General features: G+C 46.2%; 1 protein-coding gene across 6 annotated transcripts in view; it reads left to right on the top strand.

The window, feature by feature from the left end:
* The window catches only part of ASIC1 (acid sensing ion channel subunit 1), a 457,033-nt gene that overhangs the window by 381,069 nt on the left and 62,731 nt on the right, over positions 1 to 13,233 (top strand). For all 6 annotated transcript variants that reach the window (XM_063952026.1, XM_063952030.1, XM_063952028.1 and 3 more), the window contains 2 exons: positions 1,395 to 1,451; positions 5,976 to 6,129. In XM_063952026.1, coding sequence (XP_063808096.1) covers positions 1,395 to 1,451; positions 5,976 to 6,129 — 211 coding nt within the window. The remainder of the gene's footprint in view (positions 1 to 1,394; positions 1,452 to 5,975; positions 6,130 to 13,233) is intronic.

Here is a 13,233-nt window from a genome sequence, read left to right as displayed (position 1 = left end):
CCTCATTACAGCAATGTCCACTGGAGCTAATTATTATTATTATTATTACATTTTATTTATAAAGCGCCACAGGTGTTTTGCAGTGCCATACATACGGCACACATTAGAGCAATACAGGGTACACCATTTAACATTGCAGTAATTGACAAACAAAAACAGAGAACAGATAACAATCAGGGCCGGATTAAGGTCTGTAGGGGCCCCTGGGCAACAAATTTGCGGGACCCCCACACACTGTCCTCACAACTGCAAAAAAAACATTGGAGTAGGAGTACAGCACTTACCTGTCTCCTCTCCGTCCTCCTCGGCAGCTGAGCTGTTCCTTTACTGCTGCGGCCGCCGAGAAGCTTCACTCACAGAAGTGTGAAGTCTCGCGAGATAATGTCAAATCTCGCGAGACTTCACACTGCAGTGAGTGAAGCTCCTCGGCGGCCGCAGCGCAGCTGTAATGGAACGTCTCAGCTGCCGAGGAGGACGGAGCGGAGACAGGTAAATGCTGTACTCCTACTCTGATGTTTTTTTGTAGTTGTGAGGACAGTGTGTGGGGGCCCCAGGACGACCGCCCCTTTCGCCCTGCCGTTAATCCGGCTCTGGTAACAATTATCACTACAATTCTCAGTACACAATACAGCTGAGATGTCAGGAAGCAAAGGAATAATCGGCGTACTATTATGGGCGGGCAGCCATAGGAAGAGATGAACAGTTATGAGCGAGAGGAGATGCAGGTATAGATGGTTGTAGGAGAGAACTGAATAGAAGTGTGAGAGAAGAGGGCTATGAGAACAGGAGGGAGAGGGCCCTGCTCCAAGGAGCTTACAATCTAGGGGGAAGGTGACATGAGGCGCAAACAAGCGGAAAGTGGCCTGATGGCAGGAAGTACGCAAGACCGAGATGTCCAAGGCATCTTGGGAGAGCGGCCTCGAGAATAGGTCAGGGGCAGGTTGGGAGAGCGGCCTCGAGAATAGGTTATGTGGTGGAAGGGTACGCTTTAATGAAGAAGTGGGCTTTCAGTGCTTCTTTGAAGCTTTGTAAGGTTGGAGAGAGTCTAATACGGAGGGAGCTTGTTACGGTGCAGGGTGGTGTTGACTTCTGGGTTTATGACCCGGAGCGCGTCTGCGCATGTGTCTAGTGGAGGGATGTGACTCCTCTACAACTGCTTTATGTCATGAGATTGGATGTTTTTAGATCTAGATAATGTTAAAAAAGCATGTTTAATTACACAAAGAATACTTGTAAATTTGAGACAGTACATGATCCTGATATATATGCTACAGTGCATATAGTAAGACGTTCCCACATAAATGCACTATAATGTTGTTTTTCTATCCCTGTATAGATCGGCAGCTCACCATTTAAGACAAAAATGTAATTGCTTATCTTTTCTTTTTATTCAGGAGATGCTGCATACTGCACCCCAGAGCTGTACAAGGAATGTGCGGACCCTGCACTGGGTACGGTTTGTTTCCCTTTCCACTGCGTTTTACCAAATTATTACCATGCCTTCCATATATTGATGGTTGCAGAGAAAATGCTCATGATGTCTTAGTGTCCTAAACAGTTGTAATGGGGTCTATGTACTAAGCGTTGGCGAAAGATAAAGTGGACAGAGATTAAGTACCAGCCAATCAGCTCCTAACTGCCATGTTACAGGATGTGTATGAAAAATGACAGTTAGGAGCTGATTGGTAGGTACTTTGGGTTCTATTTACTAAGCCTTGGATGGAGATAAAGTGGACGGAGATAAAGTACCAGCCAATCAGCCCCTAACTGGCATTTTTCAAGCACAGCCTGTGACATGGAAGTTGGGAGCTGATGGGCTGGTTCTTTATGTCTGTACACTTTATCCCCCTCAAAGGCTTAGTAAATAGACCCCAATATCCTTCTAGAGGATGTTTCACAGAGGTACAAATACATCCCTGGAGGCAAATATAAATGTCTATTCAAATGGAGCTAAGCAATTCAATTATACAAAGATGAAAACTCAAATGCAACATAGATTTGTTTGTATACTTTGTTAATATTTATTTAAAAAACGTAGGGGCATATTTATCACAAGCTGCATTTTTTTTGTGTATGTGATAAATATATATTTTTTCCCCAAATTCGCAATGTAAAAATGCAATATTTTCACACAGTTTACTAAACTCCTCTTGCCAGGAGACAGGCTTTAATAAGAGTCCATCTTGGCCAAGATCTGGAAGCATTGTGATAGTGTAACGCTATTACACGGCTTGCTGGTTTGGGTCTCCAGCATTACTCTGTTTGCGCCAAGCTCCTGAATGCTTCACATTCTGGAGCTTGAAAAATCTGGCAGAGCTGCAGTCCCCATAAAAACTATGGAGGCTGTATTTGCCGATAAAAATGGAGGGACTGCGGCAGACAGCGTAGATATCTGCTGCAATCCCTTCATAGTACATCAGGGACATACTTCATATTTGCAGGTACTCCTCTGAAAAGATCTGTTTTCGGGGAATATCCCACAAATATTTAATGATAATAGGTGATGCAGAGTGAGAACCATGCAAGTTTTGTTTTGGTATTTTGATGATAAAAATGATTCTGACCACTAAGAGCTTACTACCTAATGGATAGTGGCCCTCATTCCAAGTTGATCGCACCAAGCAACTTTTTGCTGCTGGTGCGATCAACTAATCTCCGCCTATAGGGGAGTGTATTTTAGCATAGCAGGGCTGCGAACGCTCGTGCAGCCCTCCTGCGCTAAAAAAGTTTCACTCAAAAGAGACTAGCCCTGCAGCTACTCACCCAGTGCGAAGGATCCAGCGATGAAGGTACCGGTCCTGATGTCAGACATCCACCCTCCGTTCATCTGGACACGCCTGTGTTCTTCTTACCACTCCCCGAAAACGGCTGGAAACGGTGAGTATCCGGCCCAGAACGCCTCCCGCCTGTCCATCTTCTTGCGATCGTATTTGTCGCTGGCGGCGTCGTTGCCCGGTGACGATCGTCGACAGGCAATGACGCGCATGCGCAATGCATCTGCTGCGCATGCGCATTTCCGAACCGTTTGCACTACAGCGAAGCACCGCTGTGTGCGAACGGGTTGGAATGACCCCCAGTGTCTTACAATGCATATAAAAGATGCAGAAACTTTATAAAGACTTGCATCCCCCATATCATAGTTGCCTACCCTCCTGCATTCTGCAGGAGACTCCCTGAAATAGCAGTGATCTCCCGGGCTCCCTGAATAGTTAATCAATCTCCCTGATTGCACCTTATCCCCATCATTCAGCTGTTACATTCTTGGGTGGAAAAATGGATCAGAGATACATGCATTCATTTGTGACTAACCACTTTAAAGTCTTGTATCATCATCAGATCATCAGTGCCATTTCCCTGCATTGGTTATAAGGCACGATAATCCTTATGGCTACATGCATTTTAAATAAGGTTTCTTGTGGCCACTTACGGTATATGGAACCTCTTGTAAAACACAATACACAAACAAATCCTAAAAAATATCAGTGTCTTTTCTCCAACAAGTAGATCTTACTAAATTTTGTGGCTCATTTACATTTGGATATAAGTCTTATTTATGACACGCCTCTCAGATGTAGCAGTACACGTCCGCGCTGATAGGTGTTACTTTCACATCTCCCTGAAATGCTTTTTCAAACATAGGCAAGTATGCCCCATATGTGCTAGGATAAATTCTTAGCACTGACATTGGCTTTGAAATGAGTCTGTAATAATCCTTCTGCCCAGCACCATGGGTATAATAACCTGTCATCATTGCTCATCACAAACTCTGTCTTCATAAAATTCGGTTGTTTGGGAATATTTGATCATTTTTGTTGCCGTGTTTCCAATCACATCTGCTTTGTAGATTCAGTTGTATCCAATGCACAGACCAAACCTAAACCTGTCATATCCAAGGAGTACAAAAATAAACAAAATCTACCCAGACAAAACAATTCTCTGAAGGTAGAGTTCCACTTTACGTTAAAGAACAGATCATAATATAAGACATAAAAGCCCACAGGCTAACATTACTACCTTGCCAAGAAGAGGCTGCAAAGAAAATGTCATTATGATATGCTATGAGAAATGTTGTGATAGGAAAATACATATGGCAGAAAGGTCAAGTCTTCATTAATACTACTGTTCAACATCAGCTGCTGCAATGTGAGATCCGTGGTATCATAATAGACTGCTCCTGAATATCCCTGAAGGCTCAACAGGGAGATTGGGAGACTGGAGTACACATTGTTGTTACTATGGTACGCTTTACAAGCATGCTGACTGGTCACAGCAAGTAGACATTATAGGGCTCACTTTGAAATACAGATCTTGTTGTATTAATAAACTTTCATATACACAATTCAGGCCCTCATTCAGGTTGGATCGCAAACAACGATCCAACTGCAAAAAATTACTAAAGCTGTGCGAGCGCATCTCAATCAAGCAGAGGCGATCGCGGGGCGGGAGGGGGGCGGCAAGACTCCATTTCCTAGGTGGAGATGGAACGTTGCGGGGGCAGTGTCTGGGAAGCAGAGACGACGTCAGATGAACGGGTGGCGTAGGATGGGCATGATCAGGGCGGCTGCGTGATATCACACGCAGTCGTTGCGATCACAAGGATGGCGGTGTCGGTAGGTAACATCAACAAATTCTGTGATCACGCAGAAATTGCGGTGCGACCGTGATTCCAGTGTGGTCGCAGGGGGGAGGCAGCGGGTAGTATGCTGAGTGGCCTTGCCCTGTGATGGGCAGTCCCCAGCAGGCGATCAAAAGGATTGCAGAATCGGGTCCTCAGAGTGTATTCTAAGGGGAATATTTACTAAGCCTGGTAAAGTGATAAAGTGGAAGGTGATAACACACCATCCAATCAGCTCCTAACTGTCAATTTACAGGCTGAGTTTGAAAAATGACAGTTAGGAGCTGACTGGCTGGTGTGTTATCCCCATGCAATTTATCATTTCACCAGGCTTAATTAATCTGCCCCTCTCTGTGTTATGGGCCAGAATCATGTTTATATTACAAACCTGAATCAGGCCATATGTTTCAATATGAGAAGGAATCCACAATCAGCAAAGAAATTAATAAGTATACATAAAATTATTGTGATTGATTGGCCAACACAGTCACCATCACAGCACAGGAGATCAAGTGCCACCCATAAATGTCCTGCTTACAGGTCTTCCATGCAGTGGAACATGGCCCCCATACACTAGTATGGGGAGTGGGACCTTTTCATTTCACAATTCATCCACCTCTGAAAACACATTTTTTAAATTTGATTGCGGGAACAGACTCCATCTCCAGTTGGTGTACATTTTTGAAGCTCTGCTTTTTCCTAAGGGAAGGAGTCCCAGGTTATGAAGAGGGATCCATTCAGATCCCTCTGCCCCCATTCAAATCCCTCCGCAGCCTATTCGTTATATCAGTATCCACGCGTAATCCTAGCTCACCCATGTGCATTAACACTTTTGAGTAGACTCTGCAGTGTTAAGTTTCATGATAACAGAAATAGCAATGATAAAGATTGCAAGAACAGCAGATTTTCAGATAATCTGTCCTCGCACCGGGACAATGTTGAATTGCTCCTGTGTTTTGCTGGAACTAGCACTGAGTTGGATATTAAATTAGATTGACACTCTGCAGTGCTTGATGAATAGACCCCTTACTGCTTTATCCGAATTCACAGCTTGGACTTGAACGAGCAAAAAGAAAAAAGACAAATAAATTATAAATGTTGACTGTTCTCGAATGGTTACATTTTATCATTTTTTAAAATAGTTTATTTAATTTGAACATGAACAACCAACATCATTGTGTATTACTAGTCTCATTGCTGGCTTACTGCTGACAAAAGCAATGTTACGTTGAGAAATAAAATATAACTGTATTTTTCTATAACTTTGTTATATTAGGAACACTTTTATGACAGTGAATGGGCTTCTTAGGTTTCTTTTGGTCCTCATTCTTTTGTCTTGTTCTCCTCTCAACTGCCTCAGATTTCCTGGTGGAAAAGGATAATGACTACTGTGTATGTGAGACACCATGTAACATGACACGCTTTGGGAAGGAGCTGTCCATGGTGAAAATCCCCAGCAAAGCTTCAGCACGGTATCTGGCCAAGAAATATAACAAAAGCGAGCAGTATATAGCGTAAGTGTCTGATCATGTTTATAGACAGAGTATACCTACATGTAATACATGCATTGTGTGTTTTCTGTGTTTATGGGGTGTAGTCTTTGCAACATGGGCAAGGCAAAAGGTAATGAGGGTAATCCATTGCTGGTATAATCGTATGCACTGGTACTGAACTGATCTGTCTTCAAGTTCCCAATCATCTCCCAAGATAGGGCCTGATCTGTACTTAATCTGCACATAGGTCCTTGGGTCCAGAGGAACCACCACGAACACTCTGCACCCATTTAATATACTTTCCTCTCCGGAGTCCCAAGTCAGCACTGTGCGAATCACCAGGATTATGGTGCAGCCGCCATTTTCTTTGAGATTTGCGCATGCGCAGTACAGAAATCAGCTGGAGGATGGTACAGACGCCATGTTCCCAGAGACCTGCAGATTCGCAGTACACTCTGAGACAATGCCAGAGTCTAGTTGCATCTGCATTGGAGAGAGAGGAGGCTACACATGCCCCTTTTTCTCTCTTAATCCGCCCCCCTTAATCTGCTCTCTAACATGGACTCCTCCTTGATTTATTCTCAAATAAACTTTATTAATCAAACATTTTGTTAATTTAAAAAAATATATAGTTTAGCTGAATGTCTCTTTAATCCCTTCAAAGCATGGGGTATATAATGGGCGCTTGTGCCGGAAATCTGTTCTCATGCAGAACAGTCACTCTGCCTGTCTGGATTTATAAACTGCTAAAGTCCAGTAAAGGGATTACTGTCTACAATTTGGATCACAGGTTTGACTGACAAGTTCTAATGAATATGCTCACAGTGTCTGGCGCTAATACTGACAGCCAGAACTACATAAACCTTCGCTCTTATGCTGAAAGAAGAAGTCAATTATTAAACGGGCACTAAAGAAAGATTCACCGTATAGGAGATTTCTATCATCTGTAGACAATGTACCGTTCAGCGCACGTAGTTCTTATGTGCTCAGGGCAGAATATTAATTCTCCATGAATACCATATTGCGAGTTAATAAACCATTCAATATAAAAGAGATATCAGAGTTTGCTTTAAGCAGCAGAACAGTGTTTCAATCAACATTGCTGTTATACTACGTGAAGTAGGCTCATGTGCTTTTATGGTTGGTGATTGTGCAGAACTAGTAGATGGTGGTAAAAAAGCCTCAGTTCACCTCTGAACACACATAAGCCCAAGTAAGATAACTGTATAAACCTCTATAATTCAGCTGCACTTATGCTGGGTCGACGGATCGGCAGTCCTAGCAATCTGCTGACCTAGCTGATGATCGGTAAGTGTACACACACCTGCAGATCGTCAGCCTGATGAGTTGAGCATGTAAATGTCCCAGTTGCGATGTCAGTTACTAGCGACCTCTGCAGCAAGCGTACGGGCAGACTGCCAACCTCCTGTACACACAGCACGATGCAGATACTGTATATTGGCCATGGCTGTGCTGCAGGGCTGATGCTATGGGCGGGATTCAAATCTTCTGCCCCCCCCCTCCCGCCCCCATCGCACCTGCCAGCAGTATTCAAATGTTGCTGCCGATGGGAGCTAATGGGTGCAATGTATGGGTGCGATATCAGCATTTCAGCTCACCACCCCCAGGGGGGTGGTGAGCTGAAATGCGCAAAAAGTGACGACACCCAAACTGGACTTTTCACGATCGCGCCCATGTCTTTAGTCTGGTTTAGCTGCTTTACACGGCTAAACCCGTCTCTTATGGGCATGATCAGCGCGATAACAGGGGTCATTAGAATATCTCCCGTCACTTTAGACGGGAGATCGGGGGCAATAAAACATTTGAATCCCTCCCTATATGTCTGTGAACGATGTCGCTCACAGACATAGCGCTGGTACACACCCGCCGCCGCCGCACTCACAATATATCGGCTGTTCAGGTCTTCCTTGAGTAATGCTCATGCTCAATGTTAATGCTCATGCTCATGCTTGGACACGTATCAATAAGGGCTGATGGAGAGATCCCTGAAATAAATTGTGTTATAGTAGTCCCTGGGTCCAGCGGGGCCCACACTCCACACCTTTCACCCATGTTTAAAACGTACCTCTCCGGAGTCCCTCGTTTGCAGCAAATATAACCGGGCAGATGGCACTGCTGCCACTTTCCTGGAGATTTGTGTATACGCAGTGGAGAAGTCACCTGCCATAGTATGCATATGAGCCATAAAAAATAAACATATGATAAATATTTACTTTTAATTTATAAGATAAGGAATATTAGTATTTAAAAAAAAAAACACTTGAGTGAGATACACTCTGATTAAAAACTCCAAGGGGCATATTCATCATGAAAAAACTGTGAACTGAGAATTTTTAGTTTTCAATTCTCACCCTTCTCAGTCACAATTCTTTCAATATTCATCATTCCTGCCTAATAAATTTACCACTTCCGGAAAGTGATATTTTACTCTTTATCTTCCGGCTCCCCCCCACCCCCTCCTCCCCACAGTATGTTAATGACGGAGCTGCCTGTCTACTCACTGTAGCAGCAGCCCCCTACCCCTGCATGTAATAATGCCGGGGCTGTGGTTACTTATCAGCGGTGGCCCCCCGCATATCAACCCACACCCTTCCCACCACCACCAGCACCCAGCTGCATTTAGGGCTGAGGTTGTTGCAGACACGGCCACCTGGGGGATGTTATTCCTGGGGCTGCCCAGCTGTGAGTGCAGCGGAGCCTTTCCCTTCCCTTTAGCCGGGCTGCTAGTTGCCGGGGCAGCATGGCAGCACAGCTGCCCCCGCACTGCAGTGGTGGTGGCCCCCCTCCCTACCCCTGGGTTGCTACAATTGCCGGGGAAGCCTGGCTGCAGAAAGCATCCCTGCAGCCGTGGCCCACCTCTCCCCCCCCCCCCCTCTCCACTGCTGGCACCTTACTACGGGGGGCTGCCCGGCTGCAGAGATCACAATGCAGCCCCCCCCCCCCTGCCCCGCCCCGCTGCACAAGCTTGTTCGCTGTAGCGAACAGTTTCCCGATCAAACTCCGAAAAAAAATGCTTTCTCGGAGTTTGATGAATGCCACAATTTCTACATCTCTTGCGGAGTGTAGAAATTGTGACATTCTAGTGATGATGAACATGCCCCCGAATCATAAAAAAATACAATGATGCTTGAAATAAATCTAATAATAAAACCTCACTAGAGCACATATCAAAACCACTGGCAACAGCATAAAATGTCCATAGGAAAAAGTACAGATTTACACCAACTACTAGCTGAGAATCCAGAGCAAAGTGACCCTGTAAATGTAGACAGATTACCCTGTGCAGAATGCTCTCAGACAGCAGACCTCTTATGTGTTCCATGATTCTGATAGGAAGCTATAACTACTTTTCATTAGTGTTTCTCAGACTCAAGTTTTTATAGACAGGTCTGTCTTAACAGCATTGTAGGCCCTGGGCAAAGCAATGCACTGCGGCCGCTACACACCCAGTACCGGGAACCAGTGTAAATAAAAATAAGAATTTACTTACCGATAATTCTATTTCTCGTAGTCCGTAGTGGATGCTGGGGACTCCGTCAGGACCATGGGGAATAGCGGCTCCGCAGGAGACAGGGCACAAAAAGTAAGCTTTTAGGATCACATGTGTGTACTGGCTCCTCCCCCTATGACCCTCCTCCAAGCCTCAGTTAGGTACTGTGCCCGGACGAGCGTACACAATAAGGAAGGATATTGAACCCCGGGTAAGACTCATACCAGCCACACCAATCACACCGTATAACTTGTGATCTGAACCCAGTTAACAGTATGACAAACGTAGGAGCCTCTGAACAGACGGCTCACAACAAATAACAACCCGATTTTTTTGTAACAATAACTATGTACAAGTATTGCAGACAATCCGCACTTGGGATGGGCGCCCAGCATCCACTACGGACTACGAGAAATAGAATTATCGGTAAGTAAATTCTTATTTTCTCTAACGTCCTAAGTGGATGCTGGGGACTCCGTCAGGACCATGGGGATTATACCAAAGCTCCCAAACGGGCGGGAGAGTGCGGATGACTCTGCAGCACCGAATGAGAGAACTCAAGGTCCTCCTCAGCCAGGGTATACTATCAAATTTGTAGAATTTTGCAAACGTGTTTGCCCCTGACCAAGTAGCAGCTCGGCAGAGTTGTAATGCCGAGACTCCCCGGGCAGCCGCCCAGGATGAGCCCACTTTCCTTGTGGAATGGGCCTTGACAGATTTAGGTTGTGGCAAGCCTGCCACAGAATGTGCAAGTTGAATTGTGCTACAAATCCAACGAGCAATCGTCTGCTTAGAAGCAGGAGCACCCATCTTGTTGGGTGCATACAATATAAGCAGTGAGTCAGACTTTCTGACTCCAGCCGTTCTTGAAATATATATTTTCAATGCCCGGACCACGTCCAACAACTTGGAATCCTCCAACTCGTTAGTAGCCGCAGGCACCACAATAGGCTGGTTCAGGTGAAACGCTGACACCACCTTAGGCAGAAAATGAGGACGCGTCCGCAGTTCTGCCCTGTCCGTATGGAAAATCAGATATGGGCTCTTATATGATAAAGCCGCCAATTCTGATACTCTCCTGGCTGAAGCCAGGGCCAGTAGCATGGTTACTTTCCATGTAAGATACTGCATCTCCACCGATTTGAGCGGCTCAAACCAATGGGATTTTAGAAAATCCAAGACTACATTAAGATCCCACGGTGCCACTGGGGGCACAACCGGGGGCTGTATATGTAGTACTCCTTTTACAAAAGTCTGGACTTCAGGAACTGAAGCCAATTCTTTCTGGAAGAAAATCGACAGGGCCGAAATTTGAACCTTAATGGACCCCAATTTGAGGCCCATAGACAATCCTGTTTGCAGGAAATGTAGGAATCGACCCAGTTGAAATTCCTCCGTGGGGGCCTTCCTGGCCTCACACCACGCAACATATTTCCTCCAAATGCGGTGATAATGTTGTGCAGTCACCTCCTTCCTGGCCTTTACCAGTGTAGGAATGACCTCTTCCGGAATGCCTTTTTCCTTTAGAATTCGGCGTTCAACCGCCATGCCGTCAAACGCAGCCGCGGTAAGTCTTGGAATAGACACGGTCCCTGCTGAAGCAGGTCCCGTCTTAGAGGTAGAGGCCACGGATCCTCCGTGAGCATCTCTTGAAGTTCCGGGTACCAAGTTCTTCTTGGCCAATCCGGAGCCACTAGTATCGTTCTTACTCCCTTTTGCCGTATAATTCTCAGTACTTTTGGTATGAGAGGCAGAGGAGGGAACACATACACTGACTGGAACACCCACGGTATTACCAGAGCGTCCACAGCTATTGCCTGAGGATCTCTTGACCTGGCGCAATACCTGTTCAGTTTTTTGTTGAGGCGGGACGCCATCATATCCACCATTGGTTTTTCCCAACGGTTCACAATCATGTGGAAGACTTCTGGATGAAGTCCCCACTCTCCCGGGTGTAGATCGTGTCTGCTGAGGAAGTCTGCTTCCCAGTTGTCCACTCCCGGAATGAATACTGCTGACAGTGCTATCACATGATCTTCCGCCCAGCGAAGAATCCTTGCAGCTTCTGCCATTGCTGTCCTGCTTCTTGTGCCGCCCTGTCTGTTTACGTGGGCGACTGCCGTGATGTTGTCCGACTGGATCAACACCGGCTGACCCTGAAGCAGGGGTTTTGCCAGACTTAGAGCATTGTAAATCGCTCTTAGCTCCAGTATATTTATGTGAAGAGACATCTCCAGGCTTGACCATACTCCCTGGAAGTTTCTTCCTTGTGTGACCGCTCCCCAGCCTCTCAGACTGGCATCCGTGGTCACCAGGACCCAGTCCTGTATGCCGAATCTGCGGCCCTCTAACAGATGAGCACTCTGCAACCACCACAGAAGAGACACCCTTGTCCGTGGCGATAAGGTTATCCGCTGATGCATCTGCAGATGCGATCCGGACCATTTGTCCAGCAGATCCCACTGAAAAGTTCGTGCGTGGAATCTGCCGAATGGAATCGCTTCGTAAGAAGCCACCATCTTTCCCAGGACTCTTGTGCATTGATGCACAGACACTGTCCCTGGTTTTAGGAGGTTCCTGACAAGTTCGGATAGCTCCCTGGCTTTCTCCTCCGGAAGAAACACCTTTTTCTGAACCGTGTCCAGAATCATTCCCAGGAACAGCAGACGTGTCGTCGGGGTCAACTGAGATTTTGGAAAATTCAGAGTCCACCCGTGTTGTTGCAGCACTAGTTGGGTTAGTGCTACTCCGTCTTCCAGCTGTTCTCTGGATCTTGCCCTTATCAGGAGATCGTCCAAGTAAGGGATAAGTAATACGCCTCTTCTTCGTAGAAGGATCATCATTTCGGCCATTACCTTGGTAAAGACCCGAGGTGCCGTGGACAATCCAAACGGCAGCGTCTGAAACTGATAATGACAGTTTTGCACCACGAACCTGAGGTACCCTTGATGTGAAGGGCAAATTGGGACATGCAGGTAAGCGTCCTTTATGTCCAGGGACACCATAAAGTCCCCTTCTTCCAGATTCGCTATCACTGCTCTGAGTGACTCCATCTTGAACTTGAATTTTTGTATGTACAGGTTCAAAGATTTGAGATTTAGAATAGGTCTTACCGAGCCGTCCGGCTTCGGTACCACAAATAGCGTGGAGTAATACCCCTTTCCCTGTTGTAGGAGGGGTACCTTGACTATCACCTGCTGAGCAAACAGCTTGTGAATGGCTTCCAATACCGTCGCCCTGTCCGAGGGAGACGTTGGCAAAGCAGACTTTAGGAACCGGCGAGGGGGAGACTTCTCGAATTCCAACCTGTAACCCTGAGATACTACCTGTAGAATCCAGGGGTCCACCTGTGAGCAAGCCCACTGTGCGCTGAAATTCTTGAGTCGACCCCCCACCGTTCCTGAGTCCGCTTGTAAGGCCCCAGCGTCATGCTGAGGGCTTTGCAGAACCCTGGGAGGGCTTCTGTTCCTGGGCAGGGGCTGCTTCCTCTGCCCCGAGGCAGATATGACTGTCCTTTTGTCCGCTTGTTCTTATAGGAACGAAAGGACTGCGGCTGAAAAGACGGTGTCTTTTTCTGTTGGGAGGGGGTCTGAGGTAAAAAAGTGGATTTTCCG

Source organism: Pseudophryne corroboree, chromosome 2 (genome assembly GCF_028390025.1).
Source record: "Pseudophryne corroboree isolate aPseCor3 chromosome 2, aPseCor3.hap2, whole genome shotgun sequence".
Lineage (NCBI taxonomy): Eukaryota > Metazoa > Chordata > Amphibia > Anura > Myobatrachidae > Pseudophryne > Pseudophryne corroboree.
Note: the sequence above shows the minus strand (reverse complement) of the source record. Positions and strands in the feature narration are given on the sequence as shown.